Source organism: Chaetodon auriga, chromosome 6 (genome assembly GCF_051107435.1).
Source record: "Chaetodon auriga isolate fChaAug3 chromosome 6, fChaAug3.hap1, whole genome shotgun sequence".
Lineage (NCBI taxonomy): Eukaryota > Metazoa > Chordata > Actinopteri > Chaetodontiformes > Chaetodontidae > Chaetodon > Chaetodon auriga.
In genome coordinates this window covers 20901451-20923588 of record NC_135079.1, presented here as the reverse complement: position 1 = coordinate 20923588, position 22138 = coordinate 20901451, and the positions used below count along the sequence as shown (strand labels likewise).

At 42.5% G+C, this 22138-nt stretch overlaps 1 protein-coding gene across 2 annotated transcripts in view; it reads right to left on the bottom strand.

Moving 5' to 3' along the window:
* Window positions 1–2735: 2735 nt before the first annotated feature.
* far1 (fatty acyl CoA reductase 1) overlaps window positions 2736–22138 on the bottom strand; it is a 28538-nt gene continuing 9135 nt past the window's right edge. The window contains exons 5-13 of one of the 2 annotated variants that reach the window (XM_076732800.1): window positions 20469–20648; window positions 18677–18854; window positions 17168–17212; window positions 15596–15723; window positions 15404–15471; window positions 12764–12935; window positions 10027–10156; window positions 7571–7698; window positions 2736–7094 (exon numbers count right to left, since the gene is read on the bottom strand). In XM_076732800.1, coding sequence (XP_076588915.1) covers window positions 6935–7094; window positions 7571–7698; window positions 10027–10156; window positions 12764–12935; window positions 15404–15471; window positions 15596–15723; window positions 17168–17212; window positions 18677–18854; window positions 20469–20648 — 1189 coding nt within the window. In that variant the 3' untranslated portion in view covers window positions 2736–6934. Of the gene's footprint in view, window positions 7095–7570; window positions 7699–10026; window positions 10157–12763; window positions 12936–13562; window positions 13735–15403; window positions 15472–15595; window positions 15724–17167; window positions 17213–18676; window positions 18855–20468; window positions 20649–22138 lie in introns of both variants that reach the window. The other variant, XM_076732799.1, reaches the window with a different exon arrangement.

Sequence of the window (22138 nt, the reverse complement as noted above, 5' to 3'; positions counted from 1 at the left end):
GAACAGCTTCAAACTTTAAGATGAAATGTTGTCTTTCCTGACCTCTAAGCTTAAAAAAAAAAAATCCATTCCAGAGAATTTAATCGTCGATGCTTTCTGGTTTGTGGTGCAGGTTTACAGCAGGAACTGTCTCCCTGGGTCAATGAGCTCGTTGTGAAAGCCCGAAAAAACACCAGACAGCCTGTGGTGGCCAGCGTGACCTTTGAGGCAAAGCTTTATAAGACGGGACACAAGAAACACAGCGCTTAGCACATTCACTTTATGACTGAACTGCTGTGTATCTGCGTGAAGAGAACAGCGTGAGTCAGACCTGTGGATGGTTCAGGTAAAGGTTGTAGAAAAACTGCTTGGTTTTTCTGTCACAACTAGTTTTTAATCAATGCGTGCCACCAACTTGGAACAAATCATTTGGAGACATATTTCTGGCCACCAGAGAAATCTAGACCAGAGTTCTAACCAGCAATGCATTTGATTGCACCACTTCCTGAGTGACCGTAAAGACTCACCAGACAGCAAATCTAAAAGCTTTCATAACATTGATTGCATCACCTCTGTTAGCAATAATGTTAAAAAAGTGAACTTGAACCGCTGACAAGCCCTTATATTAACATTCATTAGCAGATATACAGTCTAGATGTTGAGAGCGATCCTGTGTGAGTGTGAGTGTATTTTCTGCCTCTGGGCTCCCGCTCTAAGCCCTGTAAGCCCCTGGTTCCTGTTTATGCAGCCCAGCGGCCCAGGCCCCACTGGGTGTGCACGGCTGGTTGTGACTCAGTGCTTGGCATGGTTGCTGGGCCACAGTTGCCATGTGGCTGTTGCCAGGTGTCGCAGAGAGGAGCATAAAATACTGAGGCATGACTGTGGGACTGTTTTCAGCACCTGATGACCCACATATTCAACAGAAACTGGAAGAGAGGCGAGCTGTTAACAGACCATTCAGTCAGAGGTCACTTCAGTGTGTCACCTTTTGGTTTCATCACAGATGAAAAATAACATTTCTGTATAAAGGCCTCTGAAGAAACACTGCTTTCTATTTCTCTGTCTGTGTAACGCTGACGAAGAGGATCTATCCAGTGTATTCACATAGTTAAGGCCACACTGATAAGGCCAAGACACACATTCATGACAAAACCAGCCAATTCTCCCTGTTTGGTTACATTCAAGGCTCTGTCTATCACATGGGGTTTGTTATGCCCTTGTAGGTGGGTTTTTTTTTTTTTTTTTTTTGTCAGAGGCGGCAGAGCTTGGTATGATAAATGAATAAAAAGAATAGCGTACTATATCATCATTTTGACTTCAATGTGTTTTACCTGTTACTTCACTTGGACGTTTGAGCTTCACTCTGCAGGATGCGCAGAGGTTGATATTCCAGGGTTGTCTTCAGATTCATGTGGTTCAGGAGGAAAGTTTCTTTGTGCTCCTCTTAAATCTCAGTTTAACACATGTATTGATGATCATGATTTTGTGACATCACAAATGGAAGCCAATCATGGTCCAACATGCAACATACACAAGTGTTACGAGGAAGCCCGAAGCCTTCAGTGTGGGAACGGACCTCACAGGGAAGTGAGACATCTTGCAAAAAAAAGTGATTTAGAAATCTTGCTTTGTAGGTATCAATAATTATTCAAAGCAGTCTTAAATTGCTCTTAAAACACATCTAAAGGGGACCTTTAATTGAGTGTATGAGCTTTGATATACAAGTTTTTGTGTTAATCATGCATAACTTTGGCAGAAATGGGCTTCTGTATGCAGGTCATGCATCTTTGCACTTTGCTCTGTATTTTCCATATTCTCGTTATGATATACAGTATTGAATAAATGTTGGTACATTCATGAATTCATTCATTTTTCAGTCTTTACTTTTGCTGTACAATGTATATTCTGGTGCAGCTGAGATTTGATTTATTCTTACAGACCCTAATTTCCCTGATTGAGTTTCATTTTAGTTTCAAAATGTGTAGAATTACCAAACACCATAATCTACAATGACCAGACTTGAATGACGGCAATGTAGTAAACTCATGTCCTCTAGGTTTGATGTCTGCCGTCCTCAGCCTCTTCACATGCAGCGAGAAACCAAAGCTCTCCAGCATGAAACAATATCCAGACGCAGTCTCCAGCATCAGTTTGCTTAGCAACCAGAGTCAAACGAGGGCGACAGATCACTTTATGCTAACCGGTAATCATGTTACCTGTCCCTGCATGGGTTTACACTGTCACAAACAACACCTGATCTTTCATAGCTTTTATGGCATCATCATCTTTTTAAATTACACCTACTCAGAAATAAAAGTTTTAGACCCCAAATGTGAAAATGTGCAGATTAAAGGTTACCATGGCAGGGCGCTGCTAATCTTCCTGGAGGCTGTACCACACACACACACACACACACACTGCCCCTCTGGTCAATTCTAGATAATGAAAACTGACACCAAATGAGGACGGGCCAATCCTTCTATTCATGGAGTCGAGTATAATCCTGAATGGATGCATTAAATCTTAATGGAGCCGTTTGACAGCTTCCACTTTAGCCTGGCTTCCAGATACAGCGCATGAAGAGAGGGACAGATCTGTTACGCGCCACAGAAAACAGGTCAGCTGGACAGATTGAGACTAATGCTTCATTTGTTTCACTGTCAATCACGCTGTCAGTCCCCGCTCGAGTCTCGGATGGTGAGGACACCTCTGCTCAAACTGCAGCGTTGAGAGAAATCAAGGGTCTTAATCAGGAAGAGGATCAAACAGTTTATTCCTTCTTTTTGGTTTACAAACAAAAGGCACCCATTGATTTATTGTTTTTTTTTTTTTTTTTGGAGTTTCACATTGACAATGGCAAGAGCTCCTTTACCTCCTTCTCAAGGCGAACACAGCGATCTGCGCTCGTCACGCTGCTCAAAGTGGGAGCGATGGAACAAGTCACCTCAACAAACTCATGAACAACACCTTGAAAAATGAACATTGACACTGGAACCAGTCTGAATGCGATCACAACCTCAGGAGAAACCTTATGAGCACAAAGAACGCTGGGAAAACAAACAAAGCCCAGTCCATATTTGATGCAAGTGATCAATACACAGACTCTGGAATGAGAAACATGAAAGCAGTGCATCCACACACGTTTCAGCAGGAAAACAGATTCTTTAAATAAACAGAAGAAAAAAATCATTTAGTCCCAGAAAAGCCTGAAGGGAAAATATACATAAACCAGTTTAAGCACCAAATCCAAAGAAGAGTTGCCAAAGCTGTGATCCATTATTCAGTGACTGGTTTCCTTGAAGGCATCACTTTCTTTACCAGGAGACATTTCCCGCCGGAGTTTTGGTTACTTCATATCAAAGATTTCTTTATTTGCATTTTTGGTGGATTTAGCATCATTTCAATCAAAATCTGATGACACGTCAGGCCAGTGTCAATCAAACCTGATCCAAGCACACCCACACAGTCCTGATGAGGAGTTTCTGATCTTAATCTCTCTCTGGCAATACTGAAGGAAATCTTTTTCCAACTTTAAAAGGACTAGTTTGACATGTGGGGAAATATGCTGATTTATGCTGCTCATGTCTGTACAATAAACATGTGGGTGTTTTGGTTGGGGCCAACAGCCTGTATGTTTAGTTTAGTGCAAAGACTGCAGACAGGGGAAATCAGCTCCCCTGACTCTGCCTATGATGTATGAAGATCTACTTATTTAACTGTGCTAATCAACATGTTGCATCTCCTCTTTAATCTGTTCAAAGCGTTGCCAACATGAGGCTGCTAGATGACAAGAAGACTCCAGCAAGACGTCCTCGCCCTGCCAAGACACGGTTTACTAATTAGTGTGCATTAGAGGTGCTGTGGGCAGGTTAGCTTTGGACAGAGCTAGGCTAACTGTTTCCAGTCTTAATGCTAAGCTAAGTAAGCAGCTGCTGGCTGTAGCTTCATGTTTATTGGACAGATATGAGAGTGGTATCAATCTTCTCATTTAACTCTCAGCAAATAAGTGTACTTCCAAAAACGTCGAATTCCTTTAAGATTACAGGGCATTTAATCCAAGGGTGTTTCATGTCATACAGATACACTTGTAGATTGGAAACTATGTTTTCAGGGGCTTTCACTGATTGAATAACAGATCAATGTGACTGTTTAGGATTTGTTCTGAGTGGAGTTAATGTTGATGTTACTCGTGTGTGATGCCGTTTGATGCACAAATCATTGGTATGGTTCAGTAGCTCCTGACATCAAAAGTGAGAACATGAAAAGGACCCGTTTGTTGGTCTCACTTCTCAAATTACAAGAACAAGCTGAAGAAAACCCTGAATTAGACACACCATTACCCCCCTCCCCTCCACACACACACACCACCACCACCACCACAACACTGAACAAGAGCATGACAGCCATTCACCGTCACAAAACTAACCTACTCACTCACACCTTCACCAGGAAATGGAGTTAGAACTGCAAAAATGTATTGCACGGCACTCCAATGAACAAACACTTGCTTAATATTAAAAAGTACAGGCAATTAAAGTATTGTTAATTTCTTGTTTCAGGAGTCAGAGGAAGATTCTGGCTGTGCAAACAAGTCAGGCTGTTATTCTATTACATTCAGAGAGAGAAAAAGTACATATACATATCGAGTAAATTCAAATGACAAGCGACTTATAACAGTTAAATTCAGCTCTGAACATACTGCTCTTATGTTTACATATTTCATTCTTCAAAGTCCTATGTACAGCAGCTGATGTTGGTTCAGTAAGCTTTTTGTCAGTAAAATAGCCACGCAATGTCATTAGCATAAAAATACATCTGTTTCATTATATATTGAAATCTACCTAAATAGAGCTGTACACAAAATAATTAGAAAACATAGATCTGATTGCTCTTTTTTCACATTGTTAGAATATTCCAAAAAAATTCAGGCACGATTCACACTTGCACACGTCTTTCCGAAAAGGGCTGTATCCTTCCATCGAGTCACATGATCCTATGTAAAACGGCTCATGCTGAGAGAGCGAAAAAGACTAGAGTCACATTCCTTCATGAATCAAAGACATTCGCAGGACGCACGCGTACGTATCTGAAGCTGCTATGGCCTATGACGCTCCGAGGAGACACATGCAAGCACAACCAAACCTCTGCACGCGCTCACACCCTCTTCTTCAAACATTGTAGTGCGTTCGAGAAACAGGTAACAGACAAGACCAATATGACAAAGAGCACAGGTATGTTATCTGAAGACTTAGTATGGCAATGGGGGTTAATTCCAATGGAAACCCAGAAAATTTCCAACATTTCTTATGTGAAAAGGCAAGTTTCTGATGCAACAAGGAAGAAAGATGAAGGCAACGCAATGGTCCAAGAGTTTAACAGCAGATTATTAACAGCATGACAAATCCTGCATACTTTATTTACAGAAGCATCGAGGATAGCAAATCAACACGTAACATGACAAATATGACCTGTAAAAGTTACTTTAACACACAGAGGAAAACGGCTGAAGTAACAAAACCTTCCACGAAGATGGTGAGCTACACTTAAGAGCTACCTGAAAAGTAGTGTACGAACAAACACCGATGATTCAGAGCCATCACCTGCAGTGGAGACCATGACTCAATATGTCCGTCAGCACTGTCTCATCCTCTGCGAAGCTACGAGTCTGTTAGCTAAGAAGTCATTTGGCAAAACTGGACTGACACGCAAGACTTTGAGACATGACAAAAAAAGGAACCTGGAGAAGAAGCTTTGCAGGATTTGCTGATGCACGAATGATCAGTTTGTAGGCACTGGATAAAGCCATCGCATTACAATCTACATTGTGCTTGGTCGTAATTAGGGAACTAGCCACAGCAGAACGCTGGGGACATACAGGAGAGTGCATCGTTGTTGAGTGTGTGTGCCAATGACAACTCTTGGTGGGCCATGGGTCAGTATAAGCACTTCACCCCCAAACCCCTAAAAGCAATTAAGTGCAACTGTCATAAACATTGGCTGAGATGGCTTTGGTCTTGGGGGTGGGATCAGAAGGGCAAGACAGAGTTTAAACAATGGTTCCTAGGTCAGCCTGTCCCTGAACAAACTTTCACTGAGCGAGCACAGATTCATCCCTCAACTGCCTCCGACCAAACGTACACAACCAGCTCCAATGGCAGAAGCTGAGAGTAGCTTACGCCTTGCCGAGCAAACACTGCTGTCAAATGAAAACCCTGCTTGTTGTAAGCTTTTGTAGCAGGTTTTTAAATCATCTCCACTGGCCTTATTAGCAGAAATTGACAAGAAACAGAGGAAAAAAAAAAAGAAAGTTTATGTTTTGTGAGTTATGTTTTCAGTTGACAGCAGAGAAATCTAACTTACACAGCAGTTGAAGTGGTTATTCTTCAATGAGAGATTACACGTAGAGAAGAGGAAACCTGGCCCGACTCAAAACCAGCGGAGGACTTTTGCAGCAGAGCACCATCCAATGCATAGCTTTGTTTTGCAGGCAGGCAGCCAGGCGAGCAGATAAAGGAGACAGAGCAGTTTCAGGTGCACTGGAGCTTAAAAGACTGCAGGAGTAAATCTGACACCAGAGGGGGACCGGATTGACTTGTAATGAACAGAATGAGAGTGTGCGGTCCCCCTTCTTTAACCAGTCCAGGTGCTGTGAGTCTGAGTGTTGTACATTGAGATAAATCCATGCCCTCAGTGTTTCATAAAATGCTAGGTGGATCCGAGATATGCAACATGGAGATGGCTGTGGACTCCAGGATCACCCCGCAGCTCTGTCCGTGTTGATGGATTTAATGGTTGCATTTCATTCTTGAGTGTCAGGGGAAACACGGGGACACATACAGACAGCATGGAACCATTTTGAGGGCTTTGAGGCTCAGGAACCTCTCATCATCCACAGCCGGTGTTCTTCATTTCCTCGCCCTTCTGCCTCGCCACCTGCCACCCCGTCCCAGGCTTATTATCTCATGGTGGAGGAAGCTCTGAAGTAGGAGAGGAATTTGAAGCACAGGCTGACCACAAAGTACCAGATGTTTCTGGCCATCTGGGAACGGGCGATGAAGATGCGCCAGATGAGCACCACGAGGATGGTGTTGAAGGAATAGCGGATGTTCCTCAGCCTGGGAAACACACAAACGTGACAAAACGTCGACTTCAAAAGGTTTTGCCAGGGTGAAGATGTGACGTGTGAGAGGAAAATAACATTACTTCACGCCCCTTCCTTTTAATACTTTGAAATTTTCTGCACGCTGAATTATTCACATGAGCTTTCTTATAGCGGAGAGGATCATCGCCACTGTGGCTGCACCATCCACTCAGAAGGAGTAGGGAGACAAAAAAAAAAAAAAACATCCTCATAATCATACCAAATGTAAAAGACATCAGTGGTTAGTGGAAGGATGAACTGAAGTACTTCACAATCCGAAAGGATATTTCAATGCTAATGCATAGACGTGCTGTATGGTGACCTAGAATAATAAAAGCCGCCTACTCTGCAGAGGACGGCAGCTGTCTATAAGAGCTCGTCACAGACAGCGTTTCATCCCGTCTCTGTATATGTTGGCAGAACTGCAGGTTTGATTCCATAGACTCTTACTTGTTGAGGTGTTTACGTGCAGCAGGCAGGCCCGACAGCTCTTCATTGAGGACGTATTTTTTGGTGCCCATACAGTAATTTTCCATGTACTCTGCCCAGTGCAGCTGACGCACGTCGAAATTAAACACCTAGAGCACAGAAATCAAAACACAAGAAACACTGTAAGCAAAAAAGCAACAAGTAGTGGCAGTACTTGGTATAGTTTAACGAAAAAGATGAAGGTAACAGTTCATATAGAGAAAATACAACAAAAAAAAACAATATTAACCACAAAAAACCAAACAAATCTAAAAACTATTTAAAGGCTAAAATAAAAAAGGCAGAACAACAGCTTTTTGTCATGTTAGTGGCTGTGAGGCACAACAGTGCTTTGAGGTATATGTCACGGTGACATGTTAATATGCTGATGCTTACCAGGTAATATTCACCAGGTTTAAGATCTCAGTTCAGCCTGTTAACATGCTGACATGTGCCAATAAGGACTAAACATACAGTTCAGCTGTGGCTGTCAGGAATATCCTTGTGTTGCAGGTGTGACGTCATCATTATGTCAAAGACTGAGTCACCTGTCACCTATGTCACCTGTCAAAGACTGAGCTCCTTGTCATCCAAGTCGGTCCCTCTGTACAACAACAGATCAGTATCCAGCTTGACTCAGCTCTGCTCACTCCCACAAAATCTGGTAGAAACTTGGGTGTCGTGATTTACGACCAGGTAACTTTTAAAGAGCATGTGGCATCTGTTGCTCGGTCATGCCGATTTGTGCTGTACAACATCAGGAAGATCAGACTCTACCTGTCTGAGCATGCAACACAACTCCTAGTACAAGCGCTGGTACCATCACGCCTCGACTACTGTAAGTCCTTACTGGCAGGGCTCCCAGTATGCTCGCTAAAACCCTTGCAGATGATCCAGAATGCGGCGGCTCACCTGGTCTTCAACCAGCCCAAAAGAGCACATCACTCTGCTGTTCATATCCCTCCACTTGATGCTTGATCCTTGATGCTTGCCTACAAAAACTGCCACCAAAACCGCTCCAACCTACCTGAACTCCTTCATTCAGGTTCATGCTCCCTCCCGCTAACTACGCTCTGCCCAGGAACGGCGCCTGGTGCTGCCACCTCCAAAAGGCCCTATATCTAGAGCTAGACTCTTTTCTTCTGTGGTTCCCTGGTGGTGGAACGAGTTACCAAACTCTATTCGATCTGCAGAGTCCCTCTCGATCTTTAGGAAAAGGTTAAAGACCAAACTATTTATATTATATACTATTCACTCCATGCATTATTTCATAGGGCTGTTCATAGCACCTACATCCAGTTGGACCAGAAAGTTGCGTTAGGGTTTAAGATTAGAATTTTAACCTGATGATGGTACGTATGTACTAGAAATCCATCCAATAGCTGTGGAGATATTTCACTGAAAACCCAAAATGAAATCAAGGGGGAGTCAAGATGTTTCATCCCCTGGGTAGCATGAATACCTGTAGAAGACATGTTGGCTTGTTACAGAATGTTTTTTGCAAACCCATGCAGTAGATGTAGATCTTTTCTACCAGAGAAACTTTACCATAACTGTGTGTGGGGAGTTGGGTAATAAATGAATAAATAAATGTAACTGCTTTAACACACATCTGTATGAGCCTCTTAAAGACTTAAAAGTTATCACAGCGAGGAGTCGGCACTGGGCACCAGCAGGCTGCAATTTGGGCCTGCAGAGACAGAGCCGATCTGAGCTCCAGTTGGCTTTGGTCCAATTTAACCTCTAAATTTAACCTCTAGTGGTGCCTTCCATTAATAGAGCAGAATGAAACTGGATAACTGGCTGAGACCTGAGGAAGACACAATGGTACATGGCTTGTGGTTGTGTGAGGTGGGGTTACGGTTTGTAGCCTTGGACACAGAGACTACCTTTCAGTCAGCACCCAGGGAATCAAAGACTCTGAATCCCCTAGTTGGGTATGTTGGGAGAAAGGCACTACAGAATCAAACATCATTACAAGAGACAGGTTTTCAAAATGAAAAACTTCAACACTATTCAAAACTTAATGTAAAGTCTTAGAACAGATTTGCCATCAGCACGCTTCTGTCAGGGGAAGAAAGACAAAATGTCAACGCCTCGCTGCACAGAACAAAAATGTCTAATGTGTAAACAGGACATGAAGTCTAATTCTTTCACTTTCAGTCCACAAACATGTCCTCCACCAATGCAGATTCCTTAGACAGTTGGTCTGAACAACGCCGCTGTTCACTACAAACTGACGTCACCAGTGAATGAATGACCCACTCTATTGTAGCCAGCCGACAATCAGACATTAACACACTGAGTGGTAAATCTGTCTGCTATCTCCACAGTGTGTATAGGTCTGTGTTCTGTGGTGGGGGCGGACATGGGTGAATGATGTGAGGGAGACCGATTATTTATTTTTACATATAAGATTACCATCATGTGTCCTATACCTTCTTATCCTCTGGGCTCATCTGGGATATCAGCATGGCAACATTGTCAGTGTTCCACACCCAGGAGTGACTGGTGAAATACTCCAAGACCATCGTGGCTTTGTGGAGACGAGTGATTGTCTTCATCATCCTATGATAAACGAGCGGTGGAGGCAAGATGGAAAAGGACGAGGAGGAGGAGATGATTGGCAAAACACAGAAGAGAGGCGATACAGGAAGGGAAGGGGAGCAGAAAAGAGGAGTGTGGCAAGGCAAAGAAGCACAACAGAGAGGTGGTGGATGGACAGACGGGGGGGGGGGGGGGGGGCAGAAAATAAAGGAGCGATTGAGTGTGGAAAAGTCATGGATGATGACAGAAAGGAGGAATAATGAATGAAAAGCACAGTGAATGAGGACAGGGTTCCGTGGTGTTGGAGGAGGGCAGAGCAGAGGCAGAAGTTTAACACGAGAAAACTTTAAAACACAAAGACAAACACCAGAGTTTGACTAACAAGTGTCTTTGTGGCATAGGTTTACATAGCGAGTTCTTTACAGTCCAATTTAGTCTTATAACTGATCATTTAACACTACGAGATGTGCATAAAGACTCGTCGTTTCAGATATGCCATGGGCATGATTTCACAGACTTAGGAATATTTAATGAAGCAGATTTAATCACTGTAATGTTTGCAGGTGGTGATTTGAGCTGTACAGTGCTACGTGTTTGAACACCTCTCGACCGTGAATGATCTGCCTACAACTTGAATCGCTGTCCTCTGAAAACCACACATTTCCAAAATGTCAACTTTCAGGGACTAAAAAAAGCTTTGGGACAAAGATGCATCAAAAACCAGAGTTAAAAACCACAACTCAGCATTTTATGGGTGTTATGTGTCGGACTATCTTAGCTGGGAGCAGCAACTTTGTTACAACTTTTACACTTAGGATTTGTCAGGACTAAACGAATGAGATATAACGTGCTCACTGGAGGGGACTGGAGGCAGATTTTGTTACCTTTGGACAGAGCCAGGCTGGCCGTCTCCCCAAATCCACTCTTCATGCTAAAATAAACTGCTAGACTATTCCTTTAAACCTTCAGTTTATCTGAAAAATTAGAAATCACCAAAATGGGAAATGCATGGTTTTCACTGGATAGCAACAATTTCATTTCAGTTAAAAAGCAGCTTTGACATTTGGAGTTGTTCATACTGAGTCTTTCACATTTTCGTCAAGACGTAACAAAATTTCTCCAGATCAGGGTAAGAAATTTCCAAATCATGTAATTATTTCACTTTTACAAATTCTCCAAATAGTCAAGAATGTTGCCCAAACGTTGTCGCAGCACTGTAAGTAGTCACGTCTCCCCTGGGGACAGTGACAGACATAACTCAGATGAAGACTAACTGGATTTAATTTGTGTGCAGGCCAGGAGGACAGACAATACACTGTCAAACAGGGACACGAACCAAATTTCATTCAAACATATTGAATATTTTAAGAAAAATAATCAAAACCCAACACAAAATGAATAAATCTCAGGGACTTTGAGGTTTTATGTTCTGTTTTTAACACTGTCCTCCTGTTAACACAATTGAATCCAGTTAAGAATACTTCATTTCTGTGTCAGTTCAGATCTCGGGGACCATAAGTTAAGTGATAATCATTCAAAAACCCGTTAAAGTGCATCGGTAAACAGGATGAGAACTGGTGGTGGGAGTGTAAACACCGCAGCGCCCATTATTGTGAGAATTAAAAGATGGATTCTGAGTCCTCAAACTCCGCATTTGTTATTCAGTGAACTTACATAAACATGTAACAGCATTTGTACTGCATGGCTGCAGCTACCGCTTTTCAATTTGTTCAGAATAAAAAAGGCCTTAATCCGATGACAGGCCCGTTACACGTTGGACAAAATGCTGTCATTTGAAACACTAATCGAGGCGGATTAAGATGACTCAGATTCCCCCTGTGAAGGCGGATGATTCAGAGGATGAGACAAACATGCATGGTTGATCAGCACACAGAGGCAGAAATAACTATTACTTACAGCTGGTGACATACCCAACTAGGATCAAACCACACCACTAGAATGTGAGTTAGCTACTGAGCCAAATCCATTTCAGACAGCCAAACGCTGAGTGAAACTCCGCCACGAAAAATATTGTGTAGTGGAGGAATGCTTGGCACTGCTTAACAAGAAATGTCTGAAACACCTGTGGCTTGTAGTGAAGAGGAAACACAAATGTAGATATCGATCAATAATCATGCACAACGGTTGTATTCAGTGGGACATGATCCATCTCCAGACTGGACACAACTTTTTTAAATGACCAAGAAGTCCCATGGTGCCTCTGGATTTTCCATGATTGGGTGAGAATTGGGAGATGAGAGTAATGAATATCATGTTCACAGCATGGTTCACAAGAAGGCAAGTCTTCTTTGATTACAAAAAAAAAAAAAAGAAAAAAAAAAGTAGTTAAAAAAAAACAAAAAACAAAACACATTCCCAAAAACAGAGCAAAGCTGAAAGTGTGCTCTGGTAGAAGTCATGGCGTGTTGTCATGACACCGTCTGTACTAACAAAGTCCGGCTGATGCCATGAGGTCAAATAAAGACACAGCAAACGTTTTGTTTCTTCTGCCCCAGACCAGTCCTTGTTCCATCCCATGGAACCAGTCAGTGAAAAAACAAAGCAAACAAACAAACAAACAAACAAACAAACAGGGCTGACTGGTGTGGGGCTTAGTTGCAACCTTACCGGGGCTTGCGGCCTGTCACCATGAGATAGCCGTCATAGAGCAGGGCTGGCAGCGTGTGGCTGACAGTGGTCCAGTACTGATTAGCAAAGGAGTTGGAGCGCAGATTGATATTGGGCCTTCTGAAGGCCTGGTCTAATGGATTGGTCTTGAAGGTCGTGTTTATATAGTACTCTGTAGGAGAGAGATACACATATGACAGGACAAAGGAGGACACAGAGAGGACGAGATGAGGAAGAATGTGCGTTTTCTCCTCCGACTGATACTTGGAAAGATGCAGGCCCTTGACTCCTGCTAGCCTGCGAGCAGCACTATGACATCTGAAGGGCTGCAGATCTTCAAGTATCTGTATTTTAACAACAGATCCAATCACTTAACACTGTTGTGACAATTCAGCAGCTAGCAGAGGTCTTTCAAAGGGCCAACACCTGTGTTGGCTTCCCAAAGGTATCTTCAGACTTAAGTCCACCTTAGTGAATGTATCACCTGGACTGAGATGACCTTAGTGCTGACATTTTGGGAGCCCAACTGAGAATAGTAACATTGCAAGTAGCAAGATGTAAAGAGTGCAGAACCCATCAGTAACCCCGTGCACGTGCAGGAGAGCAGCTGGGTTATACATTCTTCAACTCCAAGCAAAACTGCACACAAGCATAATGTAACACATTAGCATCACAGCTACGATGTTACGCTACTACACTCAAAGAAAAGTGACAGACTAAAGCAGGAGAGATGTGTGTGCGAGAATTTTGGTGTTAAAACAGCAGACGGGCGGCACGTCCGAGTCGGCGATGAGGTTACCTGGGCTCTCGTCCAATCAGCCTGAGGTACAGATCATAGAGGAAGGCCGGAGCCTTGTGGCTCACAGCGATCCAGTACTGATTGATTAGGTGATTGGATGTGAGATTAACATTGGGCCGACGGAAGGCCTGCTCAAGGGGGTTCCTCTTGAATGTGGATATTACATGGTACTCTAAGAGACAGAAGGTTGTTCAACACAAGTCATCAATCAGCAATTAAAGATGCCTTTTGATTCTTCAAGCCTGTCTCAAAGCCTTGGTCCCACTGGCAAAATAAATCCTTAAAAAAAAATGACTATCACTGTGTCCCTCACAAGAGAAACACAATAAACACACTTAGATCCAACACAAAACTACCACAAAACTGCAGCTTACAATGTCTATTGAGTTAAAGGAATGGTTCTGATGTTTCCACAAACCACTCGAACGTCACAAAGGTAATATTTGGAAAAAGAATTTTGACAGTGTGGTCTATCAATGACTGTTCTGGAGCTTTTGATCAAGTTACACGATCTTCCTCAGCTGATGGAGTTGGCACAGTTGACATGGAACTGCAGACAGAGAGAGAGAGAGAGAGAGAGAGAGAGAGAGAGAGAGAGGGAGAGAGAGGGAGACAGACAGAGACAGAGACAGACAGAGACAGAGGGACTGTCTGTTCCATTTCATGCACTCTTCTTTGCCAAAACCTGGCACCTACATTATCCACGACTAGACCACTGACAGCTTGGCTGGAGATTTGCGTGCGTTATGCTAATGTGGCCCAAAGCCACAAGTGTCAAGCGGAGACGAGCAGTGTGCTGCAGAGGACTGGTTTTTCAAGTTTTCAAATTTGCGGTTGGTGTTCAGTCCCAACTGACGTTGACTCAAGTGGCATCACTTGAAGCATCCGACTTCACACAGTTCCCTCTGGAACCACAGAAGGCTTAAAATAACTCTCTTTATGTATGCAATAGAACTCCAAGCCCTGAGAACATGAAAACTGGGCAAACTCCTGCTGAAGAAGATCGTGTGATAGAACCAGAAAGACGGCTACTGATATGGACCTCGTGGTGAGACCATTTTGTCAACAACAGTTTCCCGAGGTCAAGCATCCACTTCTAATCTCAATTGCACATCTTTCTGGGCTACTCTAATGGATGGCATGAGACTGTGAGGTGTTGCTGTTACTCTGTCAATCACTGTATAATGAAACAGAGTGGCACAACTCAAGTTCTGAGGATGGCAGAGGAAAACAGCATCAGTACAACCTTAAACTGACTGTTTATATTGTACTGATTCACTGTTTAAACAAAATGTGTTTTCACCCTGAATCCAACATTAAGTCTGCAACTTTCAGTCTTCCTGAGATCAAGTTTGGGAACCATGCCTGGTTTAGATAAATGATGTTAAGCATCCCTGTGACTCAATAACTTCATTTATAGTGTACAAGCTGTGACTTGATGATTTATGGCTGCACTGGTGCTCCCAGCTTCTACTTTTAGGACACTGCTGCATTGGCAGAATCATCGTTTTACTACAAACCATGAAGTTTTGATAAAAACATGGGATTTTGAAATGCCTGTGGGCAGTGTTCATAATGACCTCCAAACAGTGTGTGACTCCTGTTTAAGAGTAGGAATTCACTTTAAGAACACTCCCTTAATGACCGAGCTACAAACCAGGATCCTTCAAGAACCTCTGAACAAAAGCTCTTGGTTTGGGTGTGGTAGGCAGCGGATCAGATTCCAATCAGGGCATGTCATTAGCTGTCACGTTTAAACATACAAGTGTCCGTTGTCAGGTGCCTTTACAGAGACTGTGTTTAAAACAGAGGCTGTGTGATAAAATAAAGAGACATCATACCGACTTCCCCCCAGTGAAATGGGTTAATCCCGCCGGTCGTGCAGTTGTAAACCAGGATGTTTCTAGACCTGTAATAAGGAAAGAATAGTTCCACTCAATTTTACTTTAAAAAGTACAATCAACGTTTCAAAGCAAGCTGAGGATGTTATGTAAGAATTCATATGATCTCGTGTTTATGTGTGTCTCTTCAACCTGTTGAGCATCTGTGATCCAGAGTACCAAGCTGCAGCCAGCGTGTTGTTGATGACCACGTCCACAGGCACCAGGTCAGCCACTGCATCGTTAGACGCTCTCATTGTACGCAGGATCCCCTTACCAGCCTGGAAAGGGTGAAAGGAGGCCATTAATGCTACTGATCAAGTTTCCTAGTCTTCAGTTTAAGATCCAAAACGGGCCTTTGCTACAAACTACAGCATGACAAAAACTACCAATACGTATACTTCAGTAAAGAAACAGCTGGTTGCACAGATGCTAACGTCAGGCCCATAGTCAAACTGAAATTCATTTCTACCTACAATGGAGCAATGGCTGTTTTTCCCAGCAGAAGAACAAGTTGAGCACGAGGCAGTAGTTTACTCAGACCATACATTTACGTTTATAGGCTCTGTATAGAAGCTATAGTTGGTAAATGTATATGTTCTTATTGAGGGGTGACAAGCTATTCTGTCTATTTAGGGAAAAACGCCTTTCTCACTTTGAAATTACACACAAATTCACTGAAAGCCCAGATGTCCCGGTTTGCCACTAGTACCTAAACACAGCATGCATTTGTGGAAGGAGACCATGAAAAGGGTCTCAAATCTCCACATGCAAGTGTAACCTGATCCGTGCAGGTCAGGCGATCTGTGCACACACATTTAACAGTCTGTAAATAAATACAAAAGAACGTCAAATATTCTGAGATATTTATGCACACAGTAAGTTTATCTGTAAGTGAAAATGATCTGCATTGGATCTTAATCGGAAGGTTGGAAACTTGGGTTGCATTTGTAATCATTTTGAGTGTAATTTCTCTCCATATCTCCAGTGTCCATGGGGAGGACTGACCTCCTACTTAGGAAATATTGTTTGTTTATATTCTTGTTTTATAACTGCAGCATGGGATGGGATGAGAAGGGATGCTGCTTGGCTGCAGTGAGTGCAAGGACAGTGACAGAGGTTAATGACAGTGAAGTGTTTGATGAAAAGCTCTATAGTCAACAACTTCGTGGACTTGGCTCTTGTTAGCCTAATAGCCCCGCAGTTTAGGTTTACAACCCTTCCTATGAGTCCTGCTTTTTACTACACCATGCGAGTACATTTCTCCATGTGTATTTTAGTACAGTACAGTAGTGTACAAGTCAAATTATATAAACCACCAAGCTGTACAATATTACATGGACTCATAAAACAGACCAAGAACAAAAACTCCCATCCACAAGAGAAACTTCTGTCATTTGAAACAGAAAAGAGGTTTGCTTTTAACCTTTCCTTGGGGCTCACAGAACTTTAAATTGTCTAGTGAATGGAGCATTTGGAACAAGCCGTCAATCTGTCATTTAAAAGAAAATTAAACTGCAGTAGACAAAGCATCTCAGGATCTGAGCCAGTAAGACAGTTTCATGTGTATGTGACCTTTCCAGATGCAGCTTTGTGTCATAAATGAAGACAAGAGAAAAGGTGTTGGTGAAATCTACTGGTGGAACAAATTAAAACTACTGAGAACAGACAGGCTTTCATAATGGAGTACACACCACCTCAATGGTTTTCTCTCTTAATACTTACTGCAATGAATATTCCACTAGGTCCATTGTAGTTATCAATCCAGCCCTGAAAGAGAAGTCAGTGGAAGGAGCACAAAATCAGCATTGAAACAACTAGCTGAAAATAAAACTTGTTCTTATCTTTATAAATGACCGAACAAATTCTGAATAATTACTCAATTATTGAAAAAAAAACATGTGCTGTTGCAGTTTCTCAAATGCAAGGCGTTGCTTGACTAAAGCATGCACGACTTATATCATATTGTTAGATGGAACACACACACACGCGCGCACACACACACACACACACACACACACACACACACACACACACACACACACACACACACACACACACACACACACACACACAGTCCCTTTGAGATATGCAGACAGAAGCCGTCTGCATCCCCCAATCTCTCAAACCTAAACCAGACATCCAACAGTCCTCCTGCTTCCCACCGTGATTGGCCGGGAACAAAGGTGTGCAGGGCTTCATTACTCCACATTCCTGACATTCCTGCTCCCACCATGACTGTGTTCACTGCTCAACTGCTCCGAACGCCTCTGTGCTGGCAGCAGCAGAGTGCTTTCAGAGAAGAGACAGGAAGGGTGTGATTGAAACCTGGATTGCATCCTGAAGAATGAACACATCTGTGCTGATAGATGGGCCTTCTCCACTCTATGCTACCTGTTAAGGGAACATTTTATGTACAGTACTAAAGAGGAGGAAGTCATTGTTAATTGATCTCTTGAAACAATCTCCCTGCTTACTATGATAACCACCTCTTGAGGGGTGAAGAAGCACTTCCCTGTCAAGCGCCATTTCAATTCATATAAGACAACATCCTGCCAGGGCCATATATGCTCAGAGGTTCTTGGTAATAATGTCCACCATGAAGGCCAAATCACACACACACACCCACACCCCATCACTGAGTTTCCACGTTGGGTTTTCCTTCGTCTCTATGCATTATTCCAGACAAACGGACACTTTGGAGCAGATTTACTCTGTCTGGTGGTAGCAGCTCCACAACAGCAACAAGGGACTCCTCCACAAATTCTCCTTCTGAATGAGGTTTCAGCCCCTTCGCTCGCTCACCACAAAACTCGTCTGCATAACCCTGTCTGTGTCAGATTATGGTCTGTGTGTCCAAAGCTGCTTCCACTGAAAAGCCTTAACTCTATCCAAGTGCATTTGTCTCATCCAGTTTAACATTGTAGCTGTAATGACTCTTGAGATTAGCCGTCTTCATCACTGTGACCGTGTCTAAACAAACTAACTTGGACACACTGGCTTGTCTTTTACTTCAACAAAAAAATAATCATTTGTCCATTTGTCTTGGTAAGGGCGACAACCCACATCTCATGAGATGTGATTTGTATTTGTTTCCTTTGCTCTTTCTTGGTACAATTTATAAAGCATCCAAAATGAATCTGGTGTGCAGTGAATTTCTTTTCAACAGTAATTCTTTCCCCAATTTAAATACCATGAAAAAGCAATGTGGCATTAATAGCAGGAACCACTCACAGGGAAGGGCTCTTTCCAGCTTGCTCCTACTATGGATGGTCTGACGATGGCTACATTGAGGTCTCCTGCCTCCTGCTGCACCAAATACTCAGCCAAGGCTTTGGTGTAGGTGTAGGTGTTGGGACGCTCACCGATCAGCTTGGGAGTCAGAGCAGACACCAGTTCGTCATCCATCCAGCTGGACAAAAAAAACAAAACAAAATGACCAGATTAGTCTAAATTTTTGCATTTATTTATCCACCTACAGCACTAGTACAGAACAATGAAGATTCGTCTTCAATCCCTTGAAAGAAACATAGAAAAAACTAAGTCTACAGCTGTGCTAGAAGCTCCGTGAGGATGGACTTACGATAACATACATGATATGTTAACATGCCGCTGTTACGCAGGTATAATGCTTACCATGCTCGCAATTATAGTTGCAAACTAACATCTGCTAATTAGTCATGGGCAAACTTCAGCTGAGGCTGATGGAAATGGCATTAGTTCCATCATCTGAGAAACATGAATGTTTGTACAAAATGTGGAGCAAATCCATCTGGTAGATGTTCAGATTATAAGTAAACTATCATTACAAGTATGTGTACTAAATTTCTAGGATATCTGTACCAAAAATAACTAAGACAAGCAAACTTACTTGCAGCTTCTCCAAGCTACCTTGTAGAAATACTGTAGAATTCTATATAAAAATGCACAATGCTGCAACTTTTCCCGTCGCATAATTGTGCTTTTGATGGATAGTTTAGAGCAAAATTATTGACAATGTTTTCAAAAGAGCTGCCATGTTCCTCCAAACTCAAAATGGGAAGCAGTGACCAATGACAGTCAAGCTAGTGGTGAGTTTGTCCATTGTCCAACTGTATACTCTCACTTTCAATTTGTCCTTTAAAATGGAAACATCCAAAGTCTGAGCCTTGGATCAAAATGTCAATTTAGACTTTGCTAGGTCATTTATCACAATACCAAATATTTAAACCACACACAGGGTGTGTTTTGTTTCCATAGGCTGGACAGAGTCAACTGAGCTTTCAAAGAACTCCCAAACACAAGGAAACGCCAAAGGTTAAATGGACTGAGTTATGTTAGGCTGGGTTGCCAGGGAAACCATTAACTTTTTCACTTTACATGTGAGTACATATACACTGTGCAGTTATAAACAAGCACAAAATCAACCTGAACCTCCCTGGATGTAAAACTTGAAAAGGTCCACATCAAAGCAAAGCAAGGCAAAAGAACATCACGTCACTCCACAGCCAAGCAACCCTGCATCAACTAAGTTTGTATCTCACTCCAAAAGGTACATCTTCTTTAAGGTCCAGTCAAACCTAGGCATTTTGTGTCTGTACACATCCATCCAAGTTCCCTCAAAAGCTCGATGCTACTACTACATACGATCTGTGAGAATCATCCCACTAATCTCTACTCACTCTGCAAGCTTCTAATGCTTTACTAATCTCTCTCAGCAGCTAAGACTGGCAGCATCTACAACATTAGTGCTACTAAGCAGCCATTTACTCCATGGCCATGGCTAAGCTGGCATGCTCAGTGCTTCACTGACATTAATCTTGATAATGCCTTCCTACTTGCTTTTTATGCATCTAGCAATTTGACAAAGTAAAGACTCCTTTTAAAAACCTCAACCCTAATCCCACACTACTGTGCTAATGACAAAGAGAGACCATCCCCACATCTGCATACATAAACAAGGCCATCCTAATTCAACCGACACCACCAACAACAGTTTGTTGACTGTGCAGCAGCTGTTCATTGGAAACTGTCCAGGTAAACTTACTCAAGAGAATCGATGAGTCTACGGTAGTCTACGGGGGGAGTGTAGACGATTTCCTCAATGAGCTCTCTGTCACAGTTGGCGTAAGCTGTGGAGACATGAACGAAGATCTGCAGGTTCTCCACCTTGTGGGCCAGTGTCATCATCTTCTGGGTGGCCAGGACATTCAACTGCATTGCATCTCTGAGAAGGGGAAAAGGAATAGAGAGTAAAGTTGGACTTACCTCAGTGAATGAAATTAACGGACCAAACACAGTAAGAACATGTGACTAAACATGCGTACTCAACTTCAATACTTTTATGGCACCAACCAAATTGCATCAATACAATCCAGTATCAAAACAAGCCTTATCATTCAGTAGCTAATTTCAGTATCTAAGGTGTAAATCTAATCAGCCTCAGTGAGCAAAGAAGTGTGCAGTACGCTTGTAGTAAGATCTAATAACAATGGTGACTGGGTGTATAGCCTTACACGGTGTAGAGGCGTGCAAAAAAAACCAAAATGTTAGATCCAGAGATAGAGTTCACTGTATGTTTTTACTGCCAGTTGCTTATCTGCACAGATAACTCAGAGTGGAAATAGTTTCTCAAGCTCCTCCGACATCTTTCAACAGCTTCCTCTTTTGAAGCAAGTAATTGTACAACAACACATAGTGCAAATTTAAATTGTTATCAAAGTCAACATACCTGTTCGGGTATTGACTATTTTTTTTTTTTTTTTTAAACAACCCTGTCCAAGATAAGCAGTGGGTAAGATATTTTTGTTTAGTCACTTCTTATTTGCAACTGGGGACTTCAGAGAGTGTTTTGGTGTTTGGTGGTTTTGGGGGGAGGTCGAAAAATGTGAGATGAACAGAGAGATACCAATCTCATTTTTTGAGCTGAGATGCTACAGCCTAGCGAGCCTACTGGTACCCCTACAGCTTACTAATTAACATGTTATATCTGATTTGTACAGTAATCACAACATATGAAGTCACATTGTGGAACTATTTCATGGTGAACAACAGCTGGGGGCAGCGACTGTGTGCAGCATGGTGCTGTCGTCACAGTGAGGTTGCTACCATCAGGCTTGTACAAAAAACTGTGTTTACGGACTGACTCTGGCAACCAATGCTATCGCCAGACATGCTGCACAGAAGGACTCTGAACACTGCTTGTCTAGAAATAGATCCAGCATGCAACTCCCCTCTGAAACCAGTTTTACATTTCTCTTTGTATATGGTTAAACAAATGAGATACAACATGTGAATCAGTGAGCGTGCTTGTAGGCATATTGTTGGTCTTTGGATGGAGCTGGGTTAGCTGCTTCCACATGCTTTTAGTCATTAAGCTGCGCTCGGCTCATCACATCCTGACTCTAGCTCCATCCTTGATGCACAGACATGAGATTGATATTGATTTTCTAACATCACTCTTGAAAGGAAAGCAAAAATACTTTTTTTTTCCAAAGTGCTGAATTCTCACATGAAGAAACGTTGTGTGTACATAAAGTTGTATCTTACCACAGGAACACAAAATGACCTCAGATCAAAGGTGTGGCATCAAATTTAAGTGCCCAGAAACATGAAGGACAACACAACTGCCTTTAAAAATGAGTAGTTTCTCACCCTGAGCACAATCTAACATGTTAGCAGCAATGAGCAGAGATAATTAGCTGCTAACATGCTGCC